Consider the following 14,868-nt stretch of genomic DNA (forward strand, 5'->3'; position numbering starts at 1 on the left):
TCTGTGCCTGTGGGGGGCTTTGAGAGGGCTGCCAGTCTAGCCCAGGCCCTGCAGCACCCAGGCAAGGTCAGGACTCCCACCTCCCTCTGATCTCACCCAGCCACACCAGAGGTTGGCACCCTTCTGTTTCAGACTATCCAGGAAAGCCCCAATTTCCTTTTCTCTCCTATCATCCCCTGCTGGCCAGACTAGTGTCCTACAAACACAGCATCTGGGCACTGAAATCCCATATCCCAGATGTTTCTCCACTCCCAAAGCAGAGACCAGGTGTTCCAGTGTGGCCCGGGCAGTGGGCAAGGTGGCCACACACAGGGCCTTCTGGTCCTGCAGAGCTGAGGAGGCGGCTGCGTTCCTGGATGGGGGTGGTTTGAGGTACTCGAGGCACCAAGGCCTGACCCCTCAGAGAGCCCCCTGCCCTGGGATGTCCGCGTCTCTGAGCCTCCGCCTGGGCCCTGGTTAGCAGCTGTTCAATTCTCTCCTAGGTGGCTCTAGCTGATCGCCAGGCTCCAGGCTCTCCCCTGCCCTGTCCTGCAGAGTAGGGACAGGGCTCTCTGCTCCCTTGTATCTATCTCCTCAAGTACGGGATGGGGGTGGGGGAGGGCTGGGGAAGCATGCAATTGACCCCTTGGAGAGAGGTTATATGGGGCACAGGAGAACTTTACCAGTGTGGGAAGTCTGCCCAAAACATCCTGCCAAATGCCCAAAGAGCAGAGGGTGGCAAGTATTTCTCCATCAGGCCAGAGCCCAGCACCTGATCTGACACATGGGCCACCTGACAGATAAACTCCCCCAGTGACCAGCCCAGCCAGGATCCCAGCGGTGGCCCACCCTCTCTGTTCTCTCTGTTCCCATCTTTCCAGGCATTCTCCAGCCACCACACACGCTGGCCCCCCACCCCTCAGTGGGACTGCGTGGGGCGGGGATATGGCAAAAAGTGGCAGGGCCTGGGCCCTGGTCACCCTGCCTGGGCTAAGGTGCTCTGTGAATGACCAGCCTGCATCCCAGGAGGACCTGACCTGGCATCCAGCTGGCAGAGGCCGTGGGAACTCACCGCTGAGCAGGTGTGATACCCAGTGCCGAAGTCAAAGCGGCATTGCTCGTCCATTGAGTAGTCAATGCCGGGCAGCTCCGGGGGCCGGGGCCAGGCAGGCGCAAAGGGATCATCAAGGAGGCAGTCATAGGAGCTGCCGGCAGAGGCAGGGAGGTGAGCACGGTGGGGACAGGAATGCCCAAGCTCTCCCTTCCCAGAGGAGGGGGTGTTAAGCAAGCAAGGAAGGCCTGCAGGAATCCGCCCCCGCTGCCCTGTGCCAGGAGCTGTGTTGTCCAGGGAGGACGGGCTGCCCTGCCCTCCCCTCGCTTCCACCCACGACCATGTCTGGGAGCTCCAGGGCAAGGGCACCCAGGACTGCGGTCAGGCACTCGGCTTGTGGCTTCCTTACGGGGCCTGTTTTGCCCGCATTACAGAGACACATCATGGTCCAGATTAAGGGTTGGTTTGTGGACAATTTGAGGGCTCACTGCACTGAGAGAAGAAGACGAGTCAGCCCGCCGTACAGGACGTACACTGGGCGCCGGCCGGCTGCTGCATGAGGTTAGTGACAGTATCTCTGCCGGCAGCCGTCCCACCCAAATCCACTCTGCGCCCATTCTCGGCCTTGAGCTCCTGAGTCTAATGCTCGTCCTGGGCCTCCACGTCCCCGGAGCCCCAGGAGCTGACCAGCAAACCCAGAATTGAGCATGTGTCAGGAGTAGGATGGTGTTAGGAGGGGAGATGACTTGGGGGAGACGGAGTGGCAGGCCGCTTGCTCCTCATCCCGGCCCAGAGGGTGGAGGTGACCTACGGGAGGTAGCGGCTGAGTTCCAGCTTGCTGCAGTGGGACCAGTGGAAGCGGTGGAAGGCAGCCTGCACCAGGGGCGCCATGACGCTGCCCAGGCTGGTCTCATCCGCGCAGCCGTTCCCCTGACCATCGTGCTCCATGCCGAGCCTAGAGGGTGGGGGAGGACAGAGGGGAGCCCTCAGTCGTGCCCAGGGAGCCCACCCCTGGGAAGGTGACCAGGCGGGCCTGAGACCCTGCCCTGACCAGGCTTCAGACTGTGACTTTTGGCCTCAGTTTCCCCACCATGCTGTGGAGAGGGCCACTCCTCTGGATGGAAGCTGAGACCCCACCTGGGCCCCCAATGGGGCTGAACTCATTCTGCCCTCCTGCTCCCTCCTCAAACCCTACCCACGTCCTCACAGTTTCCGAGGTCAGCTCCAGCCCCACTCTGGCCCCAGGACACCTTTCCTGGCCACCCTACCTGTGGACTGCCCTCCCACAGCAGGGAACGCCTGTACCACCGTTAACAACTCACACGCCATGCACTGTCTTCCCTCCAGACCCAAGGTCTCACGTGCAAGGACCAGTTTCATTCTGTTCAGTTCGACCTCCCTTACTGTGCCCTCCCTGGGTGCCAGCCTCTTTAGCTTCTCCTAGACCCCGCGGTACCCAGCACAGAGCTTTGTGTGTGGTACCTACCTGCCATGATGATAGTTTAAATGTAAAAGTTTGCTCTTTATAGTTAGTATTTAACACCAAAGCCCAAAGGTTCTAAATTCTTAAACACTCCCAGGCGTCTGCATCTGGCCTTGACCGCTAGACAGACACATGGGCCTCTAAGCTTGACCTTGTCTCTCCATAGGGAGGGGCTCTGTGAGTGAAGAGTGGACACGCCCTGGCCCCCACATACAGGAAGACAAACTCCTAGCTCCAGAATATGTGGAAGCATTGGCTGCCAGGGCAGGAAGGGCCCTCAGAGGTTTCCCTGGTGTCAGCCTCCGTGTTGCAGATGAGGAAACGGAGGCCCCAGAGAGGAGGTGCTACCCACCCAGTGAGGGGCAGGGCTGGGATGAAGTTGCAGGGGCAGGCAGATGTGGAGAGGGGCATGGCCAACCATGGATGGCAGGCTCGCCCTCAGGACTGGCCCACTGCTCTCCTTCCCATGTCCTTCCAGCTGCAGAAAACAGTCCTCACTCTGCGTGTGGGCTGGGGGCGGGCAAGCTGGGGGCGGGTCCTGTAGCTCTGCCCTTGTGGACAGACAAGGCCAGGAGACGTGACTGTGACAGGTCTATGTCACCACCAGACACTGGATGGTGGATTATTTGTTTTCTCCCAGCACGTAGCTTCTTGCGCGCTTTTCTGTCCCATTCTCCACTGCAGCCCTGTTTCTAGAACAGGGTCTGGCACACCGCAGGTGCTCAAGAAATACTGGTTGAATGAATGAATGAACATGCTCTCAACCAAATCCGGGCCCGAGGATCACACAAGCCCGCCACCCGCTTGGCCCAAGGCCTGGGTCTAAGTGCCCCTGTTTACGATGGACTCAGGCCAGGGCTCCATCGCAGAGCACTGGGAGGGCCCTGAGGTGTGGCTGAGATGGAGGAATAGAGGCCACCCAGAGAGCAGAGCACTGCCTATAAGGCAACACTGCTACTGACCTGCCAAAGGCAGGGCCACATCTGGCCTCCCAAGGCCCTGGATTTGGGGCTGGGCCCAAGGCAGGCCCAGAATTGCTGTCTGGGCCCCAGGGCTCCCTCCCCGTCGGGGCAGCTCCTCTGGCATCTCCCTGGACACTGGGAAGGGAGTCCAAACTGGGGCGAAGCCTCCCACACCCGCAGACCTCCTCAGAGCTCAAGGCACAGCTCGCCCCTCGGTGCCACTTACACGTGGCCGGTCTCGTGGGCCACCACGAAGGCCGAGGAGAAGCCATCTTCGTGGTTAAGGGCACAGCTTCTCAGGGGGTGGCACATGCCAGTAACAGGCGCATACCCTGCCAGGGAGAGGGAGAGAGGGCAGAGAGAGAGGTCACGTGCAAGTGAGGTAGGACTCGACGAGGCCTGTGCCGAGCCAGCCACCGCAGGGACGTCCGGACCTGGTCACCACCAGAGGGTCCCTGGAGGAAGAAGGATCCTTCCAACGCGCCCCCCATGTGTATGCACCCGCGGTACAGCTCCTGGGCCAAGCTGCCCCCACATCCTAGGGCTTGCCACCCTCCCTCCTGGCCTGCAGCTCTCTGTGCCTGTCGGCCCCGAGCCTGCATACGGCCGACTTCCGAGCTGCATCCCGCCAGAGAGTCAGTCCGCTGGTGAGTCAACAAACAAGCTCCAAATGTGTCTCCGTGGGGTAGCAGCTGGCACCGTGTTAGAGACTACGGGGAAAACAGGAATCAGGCGCGAGCCCACAGCCCCCCCCAGCACACCCACACACTGGAGGGGCAGATGGCTTAGCAGGGAGACTAGGGGTCACGAGGTCAGGTGACCTCGTGCTGTGCTGTGCTGGAGTTCAAGGAGCACAGAGGGGTGTGCAGGGTGGCTGGAAGGGAATGGCTCTGACCGAGGGGTTGAGCGGGACTGGGGAATGACTTATGGGGGCCTAGAGCTGGGCCTGGAGCACAGGTAAGAGACTCTGGGGAGGTGGGGGGTGGGCAGGTGGAGGGGAGGGCACGGGCAAGGTGCAGACACAGCTGCGCAGGCCTCAGGAGCCGCAGGCAGTGCAGGGGGCCGGCGCGTGGCACTGAGTGAGCAGCTTTGTGTGTGAGGCCCGTGATCTACGGGGGCTGCTTCCCCGCCTCCCCAGGGCCCATAATCAGCTGGGAGGGCAGCCTGGGCTGGGGAAGACATCTGAGGAGGGGGAGATGGTAGAGAGCACTCCCTGCCTCGGGCTTTCAGCCAACCATGACCAGATAGCTATTCACTGTCTTCGGAATTGCTGAAACCCTCTCTTATTTGAGATGGTTTTGGGGGTGTAACGAGAAGCTGTGGTGAGAAGGCTTCTTGGGTCCCGATTGTCCTGGAGGTCTGGATGTGCTCTACAGGGCATGCAAGTACACACGTGTACGTGTGTCTGTGTGTCTGTACATGTGTGTCTGTGCATGAGTATGCATGTGTCTGTACACGTGTGTGTCTGTATGTGTGTATGTGTGTAAATCTGTTTGTGTGTGTACAAGCCTGCCTTCGGGGCTTCAGGGATTCAGACAAGCAGTCCTTTTGGTAGAGGCCAACTCTCTTTTAGCATCAAACCAGAAAACACTACAAAGCCCTCAACCTGGAGCCTGGAGATCCAGTCTGAGTTTCAGCTTTGTCTCCTCTCTGCTGTGAGGCCTAGGCAAGCCTCGTTGCCACTCTGTGCCTCGGTTTCCCCATACAGAAACCTGGGGGTGATCAAAGCTTCCTGTGCCTGCAGAGCGCTTTCAGCCATCCTCTGTCACAGACACTGGATGCATCCCTCAGCCCTTTTAGCAGCCCAGGAATGGAGGAAGGCAAATACTACTGTTTCTCCCATTCCACAGTTGGGAGAATCTCAGGAGATGAATGAGTTTGGATCACTAGGCTGGAGAGGCATGGATCTGCGGGTAGAGCAGGGCCTTCCTTTCTGAAGTCCACACCAGCCCCGCCCTAGGTGCCCCACGGCCTGCAGTGAGGACAGAAGGATACAATGTGGGCAGAAGCATCTTGAAGATCACTGAGGTCTTCGAGCAGCCGGGCTCCGGGATGGTGATCACAGGGCCTAGGGCCTGACTCACAGCGACCTGCAGGCTCAACCAAGGCAGCAGGGACCAGAGCGGGGCCCCTTCACTTCCCCTGGCCCCCGAGAAACCATTCCAAAGCTCGCCTACCTGTCCGGCCAGGTCCTGTCTCCAAAGTCCCAAGGATCTTTTTGTTGCCAGAAGACCTGGCCCCAGAGACAGCCTTGGCCTCCGCCCTGCAGCTGCACACACCTGGCCATGGCAAATACAGTACCTTGCGTACCTGAGGGCCCAAAGTCCTGCCGGGTGAGGAAGACGACGTGGTCGTGGTGCTCCGCGTGGCCGGGGTCCTGGCGCTGCTGAGAGTGTGCCCAGCGACACACCTGCTCCAGGCTGCGAGAAGGGTTCCCGCGCTCGATCAGGCTCAGGGACTGGGGGGCCAGAGAGCAGAGTGCCGGTCGGAGCCCACGGACTGCAGCAGGCACCCAGCGCTGTGCTCCCGGCAGCACGGGACACCGAGGCCCGCAGGACGGCAGGGCCTACCCCAAGGTCACCGCTGTCCCGGCTCCGGCTGCCACCAGCACACAGCCCCGTTCCGTTTTAGGGAACATTCCTGTGCCAAGCCCTGTGCTGGGGCACCTGTCTGCTGAGAACTCACATTATTGCTAATTCCTCAAGTAACCCACAGGCAGGTGCTGTGCTGAGCATCTCCTCTATGCATTCATTGTCATTAATCTCCACAACAGCCCCCGGAGGAGAGTTCTGTTTTTACTGCCGTATGGGGGAAAACAAGCAACAGAGCCCAGAACCCCCGGCCACAACCCTAGCAGGACTTGTCTCGGTCACTGCCCCCCCTCTAAGCCCCACTTTCCCCACCGATTCATGGAGCAGGACCTCCAGCTGTAGGGGTTGAGGACTGTCCATTTACCTGATTGGAGGGAATTCATAAGTCCCCGCTTACCAACCCCAGATGCCTCTGCCACTGAAACCTCAATTCTAATGGTTTTGGGGTTCTAGTTTTGGAAGCAAAATGTTTCCTAGATGCTGTTATCCCTCCCCGATACCTTAGCTGGTCTGATGCTCTGGCCCCCCACCCCTTCTCCCTCCAAACACTGCCTGTTGACACGGGGGTTTACCTGTCGGTAGCCAACCATGATCAAGCGGACAAGGGCGATGTTTATGTGGACCCCCAGGGACTCATCGTGGTAAATCTCATCCACCTTCAAGAAGAGAAGGGCGTGTGGTGTTAGGGGAAGCAAGAGTTCATTAAAGGCCCACTGCATGCCAGGTATCTGACACCTTATCAGACTTCATCCTCACCACGGCCTTCTCTGGCAGGCATTCCTATCCTCAGATGAAGAAACTGAGGCAGAGGGAGGCGAGATGACTTGCCCAAGGACACACAGCTAACAAGCTGCACAACTGGTTTTCAAATCCTGGCCCACCAAATTCCAACACTGAGCTCTTTCCACGAAGCCAAAGCATGAGGGGACCTGGTCTCAAACCCAACAACTCGGATGGAATCTTGTCTTTTTTATATCTCTGAAGAGTCCTTCCAGAAATGTCACCCAGCTCAGGTCACTCATCCTCACAGCCCTGTGTACCTTTCCAATTGCCTCTGGAACCATCCGTCTGCTCTGCAGTGCCTGGGCACTCCTCCAGGGCAAATCCAGGAGGAAAGTGGCTCTAGGGCCTCGGACCAGCAGCACCACCATCACCTGGAGCTCGTTAAAAATGCAGAGTCTTGGGCCCGCCTCCTGAGTCAGAGTCTGAGTTAGAACAGGATCCCCAGTGATTCTCAGGCACGGTCAAGTTCAAGGAGAGGAGCAGTGCATTGGATTATTCCCTTCTCCCACAGGCTCCGGGACCTTTGGGGCAGTCATGGCACAGTTCATCGAAGAACACAGCCCCCAGCCACTCCCCTGTTCAGGAAGTCCCGGAACTGTGTCCATAACAGATGGACACCGCCTCTGCCTGCCCACCCCCAAGGACAGGCAGTTCACCCGCTCCTGAAGACGCCTATCTCCTGAGTGGTCCCACTGGACAAGTCCATCTTTTTTTGTTTTAAATAACTTTTATTCCTGGATATAAAATATTTCACTCTAAAAACTCTGAAAAATACCCCAAAAAAGTAAAAGAAAAATGTCAGAGGTGATCAAGATGGCGGAATAGTAAGACGTGAAGCTCACCTCCTCCCACAAATACATCAAAAATACATCTACATGTGGAATGATTCTCATAGAATATCTACTGAACGCCGGCAGAAGAGCTCAGAGCTCTGAAAGGGCAAGAAAATCTCCATATAACTGGGTAGGACAAAAGAAAAAAGGCAAGTGAAAAAGGAATCAGAACAGGACCTGTGCCCCTGGGAGGGAGCTGTCAAAGAGGAAATGTTCCTGCACCCTGGGGAGTCCCCTTACTGGTGGGGAGATCAGCAGGGACAGAGGGGGGATTCAGAGCCTCGGAGGAGAACTCAGCAACGGGTCTGCAGCAGCTAGAATGCAGAGAAACCTGCACAGATGGTCAGTGCCATCGCTCTGCACTCCCCAGCCTGAGACACGTGGCCACCAGTGTGGACGGGGGCTGGGTGTGGAAGCTTGGGCTTCAGAGATCAGACCGGGGAGAGGACTGGGGTGGGCTGCGTGGAAACACCCTGAGGGGCTGGAGTCTGGTGCGACCACAACTGGGGGTGTACACAGAGGAAGCCTGGGTCGCCTTAGAGGCCAAGCACCACTGCGTGGGTGGTGTGTGCGGGCAGGGGCAGGACCTGCTATTCCAGCCTTTTTCCCTGTGTGAGCTCTCAGGCAGCAGGGCACTGCCTACGCGGGATCCAAGAGCGGTCGCGAGCTGCCTCTGCTCCCACGGCGTGCTCCAAGGGTGCGCGTGAGCTGCCACCGCTGCCAAGAACCCCACGACTAGGCACTAGCCGCTGCATCGGCACACCCTATATCAAGGGGATAACGGCCAGCACACGCTGAGGAAAGAGGACATGCATCCGTACTAAAAACAGCCTTCGCACCAAAAATATTAAACCCACACAAGCTACACAGGGACACTCCCACATATAAATAGCCCTCCAAGACCACAGTAGATAATTGTTTCTCCTAAACTCACAGAATTAAGAGAAATATAAGTAAAATGAAGAAGCAGAGGAACCACTCCCAGCTGAAAGACCAAGGGAATTCCCCTGAAAGAACAAACAATGAAACAGACCTCTTCACTCTAATAGACACCGATTTCAAACAGGAGATAATGAAAATACTGAAGGAATTAAGAAAGGCTGTCTACAGAAATGCAGAGTACTGTAAAAAGGAACTAGAAACTATAAAGGGGAACCAAGAAAAATTAGAAAACTCATTTGCCAAGACGAAAAGGCAACTAAAGGCAATAAATAGCAGAATAAATTATGCAGAAGAATGAATCAGTGCCCTGGAAGATAGAACAATGGAAATCACCCAATCAGGATAGCAGACAGAAAGTCAAATGAAAAAAAAATGAAAGCAATATAAGATAATATATTATATGGGATAATATATTATAGGATAATATAAAGTGTGCCAATCCACCTATGGGATAATATAAAGTGTGCCAATGGGATGATATAAAGTGTGCCTATGGGATAATATAAAGGAATTATATAAAGTGTGCCAATCTACACATATGGGATATGCGATAATATCCTATGGGATAATATCAAATCCTATGGGATATTATAAAGTGTGCCAATCTATGCATAATAGGGATTCCAGAAGGGGAAGAAAGACAAAAGGGGATCGAAAATGTATCTGAAGAAATTATGACTGAAAACTTCCCAAACTTAAAGAAGGAAACAGATATCCAGGTACAGGAAGCACAGAGGGTTCCAAACAAGATAAACCCAAACACACGTACACCAAGACATATTATAATAAAAATGACAAAAGTTAAAGAGAGGGTTCTAAAGGCAGCAAGAGAAAAACAAAGAGTTAATTATAAGGGAACCCCCATAAGGGTATCAACTGATTTCTCTACAGAAACATTGCAGGCCAGAAAAGAGTGGCAAGATATATTCAAAGTCCTGAAAGGGAAAAATCTGCAACCTAGGATACTCTAACCAGCAAGATTATCATTTAGAATAGAAGGAGAGAGAAAGTATTTCTCAGACAAGCAAAAACTAAAAGAATACGGAAATATAAAACCTATCCTGAAGGAAATGTTGAAAGGTCATCTCTAAGTAGAAAAGAAGTAAGAATATATAGGAAAGAGAAAATCACAATTGGAAAGCAAATCACCTAAATAAGCCAGTCCACAGATTAAAAAAAAAAAAATCAAAAAATTTCTGTGAAAGTGATAACCACAATGAACAGCAAAAGGATGAACACAAAGATGTAAAAGGACATCAAAATCATAAAGAGCAGGGGAGGACAGTAGGAAAATGTAGATTTTTTTTTCATTTCCTAGAATGTGTTTGAGTCTATACGATTACCAGTCTAAGGCAAGTAGAAACAGGATGGGGTTAACATACTTGAAAAATAGGGTAACCACAAATCAAAAACATACAAGAGATTCACAAAAACCAAAAAGAAGAGAACATAAGCATAACACAAAAGAAAATCATCAAACAACAAAAGGAAAAACAAAAAGAAAAAGAAAGGGACAGAGAAGAAATATAAAATCAACAGGAAAACAAGGTTAAAATGGCAATAAATACATATCTATTAATAAGTACCTTAAATGTCAATGGACTAAATGCTCCAATCGAAAGACACAGAGTGGCAGATTGGATAAAAAAAAACAAAAAAAACAAGAGCCTACAATATGTTACCTACAAAAGACCCACTTTAGGGCAAAAGACACACATAGATTGAAAGTGAGGGGATGGAAAAAGATATTTCATGCAAACAGAAATGAAGAGAAAGTGGGGGTCACAGTACTCATATCAGACAAAATAGACTTTAAAACACAGGCCATAAAGAAAGGTAAAGAAGGACACTATATAATGATAAAAGGATTAATACAAGAAGAGGATTTTACACTTGTCAGCATTAATGCACCTAATGTAGGAGCACCCAAATAAATAAAACAAATACTAATAGACATAAAGGGAGAAACTGACAAGAATGCAATAATAGTAGGAGACTTTAACACCACACTCACATCAATGGACAGATCTTCTAGACAATCTATAAGGCAACAGAGATCCTAAATGATACAACAGAACAGTTAAGACTTAATTGATATTTTCAGGACATTATATCCAAAATAACCAGAATACACATTCTTTTCAAGTGCACATGGAACATTCTCTAGGATTGACCATATACTAGGGCATAAAACAAGCCTCAACAAATTTAAGAATATGGAAATTATCTCAAGCATCTTTTCTGACCACAACAGCATGAAACTAGAAATCAACTACAAAAAAAGAAATGAGAAAAAAACAATTACATGGAAACTAAACAACATGCTACTAAAAAACCAAAACAATGAAATCAAAGAGGAAATTAAAAAACACCTTGAGACAAATGACAATGAAAACACAACCATGCAAAATCTATGGGATGCTGCAAAAGTAGTTCTTAGAGGGAAATTCATAGCGATACAGGCCTTCCTCAAAAAACAAGAAAAATCTCAAATAAACCACCTAACCTACCACTTAAAAGAATTAGAACGAGGGCTTCCCTGGTGGCGCAGTAGTTAAGAATCCGCCTGCCAATGCAGGGGACACAGGTTCAAGCCCTGGTCTGGGAAGATCCCACATGCCACGGAGCAAATAAGCCAGGGCACCACGACTACTGAGCCTGCGCTCTAGAGCCCGCGAGCCACAACTACTGAAGCCCACGTACCTAGAGCCCGTGCTCCACAGCAAGAGAAGCCACCGTAATGAGAAGCCTGAGCACCGAAACAAAGAGTAGACCCCGCTCACCGCAACTACAGAAAGCCCGCACGCAGCAACAAAGACCCAACTCAGCCAAAAATAAATAAATTTATAAACAAACAAAAAAAGAATTAGAAGGATAAGAACAAACAAAACCTAAAGTCAGCAGAAGGAAGGAAATAATAAAGATCAGAGGGGAAAAAAATAAAATAGATTTAAAAAACAATAGAGGGACTTCCCTGGTGGCGCAGTGGTTAAGACCCCGCGCTCCCAATGCAGGGGGTCCAGGTTCGATCCCTGGTCAGGAAACTAGATCTCACACGCATGCCCCAACTAAGGAGCCCACGAGCCGCAACTAAGGAGCCTGCGAGCCACAACTAAGGAACCCACCTGCTGCAACTAAGACGCAGCACAAGTAAATAAATAAATAAATAAATAAATAATTTTTTTTTAAATAGAAAAAATCAATAAAGTCAAGAGCTGGTTCTTTTTTTTTTTTTTTTAAACATCTTTATTGAAGTATAATTGCCTTACAATAGTGTGTTAGCTTCTGCTTTATAACAAAGTGAATCAGTTATACATATACAATATGTTCCCATTTCTCTTCCCTCTTGCATCTCCCTCCCTCCCACCCTCCCCATCCCACCCCTCTAGGTGGTCACAAAGGGAGCTGGTTCTTTGAAAGGGTAAAGAAGACTGACAAACCTCTGGCCAGGTTCACCAAGAAGAAAAGAGAGAGAACCCGAATAAATAAAATAAGAAATGAAAAAGGAGACATAACAATGAATACCACAGAAATACAAAAAACCATAAGGGAATACTACAAAAATTTATATGCCAACAAATTTGACAACCTAGAAGAAATGGACAAGGATCTAGAAACATACAGCCCACCAAAACTGAATCAAGAAGAAACAGATAATTTGAACAGACCAATCACTAGAGCTGAAATAGAATCTGTAATTTAAAAACTCCCTACAAATAAAAGTCCAGGACTAGATGGCTTCATAGGCGAATTCTTCCAAACATACAAAAAAGAATTTATACTGATCCTTCTCAAACTCTTCCAAAAAATTGAAGAGGAGGGAACACTCCCAAAGACATTCTATGAAGTCACCATCACCCTGATACCAAAACCAGACAAAGACACCACCAAAAAAGAAAATTACAGGCCAATATTGTTGGTGAATATAGATGCAAAAAGTCTCAACAAAATATTAGCAAACTGAATCCAACAACACATAAAAATAATCACACACCACGACCAAGTGTGATTCACCCCAAGTTCACAAGGATGGTTCAACATATGCAAATCAGTCAATGTGATACGTCACATAAACAAAAGAAAAGACAAAAACCACATGATCATCTCAATAGATGAAGAAAAAGCATTTGACAAAATTCAACATCCATTTATGATAAAAATTCTTACCAAAGTGGTTACAGACAGAACATATCTCAACATAATAAAAGCTATTTGTGACAAACCCACAGCCAATATAATACTCAATGGTGACAAGCTGATAGCCTTCCCACTAAAATCTGGAACAAGACAAGGATGCCCACTCTCACCTCTTCTATTCAACATAGTATTGGAAATCCTAGCCACAGCAATCAGACAAGAAAAAGAAATAAAAGGTATCCAAATTGGAAGGGAAGAGGTAAAATTGTCATTATAGGCAGATGACGTGATTCTATATATAGACAACCCTAAAGACTCCACACAAAAACTACTAGAACTGATAAATGAATTCAGCAAGGTAGCAGGATACAAGATTAACATACAGAAATTGGTTCCATTTCTTTACACTAACAATGAAATATCAGAAAAGGAATGTAAAAAAACAATACCTTTCAAAAATCACAACCCCCAAAATAAAATACTTAGGAATAAACCTGACCAAGGAGGTGAAAGACTTATATGCTGACAACTATAAATCATTAATAAAGGAAACTGAAGATGATTCAAAGAAACGGAAAGACATCCATGCTCTTGTATAAGAAGAATTAATATTGTTAAAATGGCCATACTACCCAAAGCAATCTACAGATTTTTAATGCAATCTCTATCAAATTACACATGACATTTTTCACAGAACTAGAACAAATAATCTTAAAACTTATATGGAACCATAAAAGACCCAAAATTGCCAAAGCAATCCTGGAGAAAAAGAACAAAGCAGAAGGCATAACCCTCCCAGACTCCAGACAATACTACAAAGCTACAGTAATCAAAACAGCATGGTATTGGCACAAAAACAGACATATGGATCAGTGGAACGGAACAGAGAACCCAGAAATAAACCCACACACCTATGGTCAATTAATCTTCAACAAAGGAGGCCAGAATATACAATGGGAAAAAGAGTCTCTTCAGCAAGTGGAGTTGGGAAAGCTGGACAGCTGCATGTAAATCAATGAAGTTAGAACACACCCTCACACCATACACAAAAATAAACTCAAAATGGCTCAAAGATTTAAACATAAGACATGACGCCATAAAACTCCTAGAAGAGATCCTAGGCAAAACATTCTCTAACATAAATCATAGCAATGTTTCCTTAGGTCAGTCTCCCAAGGCAATACAAATAAAAACAAAAATAAACAAATGGGACCTAGTCATACTTAAAGCTTTTGCACAGCAAAGGAAACCATAAAAAAATGAAAAGACAACCTACAGAATGGGAGAAAATATTTGCAAACAATATGACCGACAGGGCTTAATTTCCAAAATACACAAACAGCTCATACAACTCAACAACAAAAAAACAAACAACCCAATAGAAATATGGGCAGAAGACCTAAATAGACATTTCTCCAAAGAAGAAATACAAATAGCCAATAGGCACATGAAAACATGCTCAACATAGCTAATTATTAGAGAAATGCAATTCAAAACTACAATGAGGTACCACTTCACACCAGTCAGAATGGCCATCATTAAAAAGTCTAGAAACAATAGATGTTGGAGAGGGTGTGGAGAAAAGGGAACCCTCTTACACTGTTGGTAGGAATGTAAGTTGGTGCAGCAACTGTGGAAAACAGTATGGAGGTTCCTCAGAAAACTAAAAATAGAATTACATATGATCCAGCAATCTCACTCCTTGGCATATATCCAGACAAAACTCTAATCCAAAAAGATACATGCACCCTTATGTTCACAGAGGCACTATTCACAATAGCCAAGATGTGGAAACAACTAAATGTCCATCGACACATGAATGGATAAAGAAGATGTGGTACATATATACAATGGAATACTACTCAGCTATAAAAAAGAACAAAATAATGCCATTTGCAGCAACATGAATGCAACTAGAGATTACCATACTAAGTGAGGTACGTCAGAAAGAGAAAGACAAATACCATATGATATCACTTATATATGGAATCTAAAATACGACACAAATGAACCTATCTACAAAACAGAAACAGACTCACAGATACAGAGAACAGACTTGTAGTTGCCAAGGGGGAGGGGGTTGGGGGAGGGATGAACTGGGAGGTTG

At 49.0% G+C, this 14,868-nt stretch overlaps 1 protein-coding gene across 2 annotated transcripts in view; it reads right to left on the reverse strand.

Moving 5' to 3' along the window:
• ADAMTS14 (ADAM metallopeptidase with thrombospondin type 1 motif 14) overlaps nucleotides 1-14,868 on the reverse strand; it is a 92,130-nt gene that overhangs the window by 25,257 nt on the left and 52,005 nt on the right. For both annotated transcript variants that reach the window (XM_036828838.1, XM_036828837.1), the window contains exons 5-9: nucleotides 6,639-6,722; nucleotides 5,786-5,933; nucleotides 3,702-3,807; nucleotides 1,842-1,985; nucleotides 1,052-1,184 (exon numbers count right to left, since the gene is read on the reverse strand). In XM_036828838.1, coding sequence (XP_036684733.1) covers nucleotides 1,052-1,184; nucleotides 1,842-1,985; nucleotides 3,702-3,807; nucleotides 5,786-5,933; nucleotides 6,639-6,722 — 615 coding nt within the window. The remainder of the gene's footprint in view (nucleotides 1-1,051; nucleotides 1,185-1,841; nucleotides 1,986-3,701; nucleotides 3,808-5,785; nucleotides 5,934-6,638; nucleotides 6,723-14,868) is intronic.

This window comes from Balaenoptera musculus, chromosome 16 (genome assembly GCF_009873245.2).
Source record: "Balaenoptera musculus isolate JJ_BM4_2016_0621 chromosome 16, mBalMus1.pri.v3, whole genome shotgun sequence".
NCBI classification, from domain to species: domain Eukaryota; kingdom Metazoa; phylum Chordata; class Mammalia; order Artiodactyla; family Balaenopteridae; genus Balaenoptera; species Balaenoptera musculus.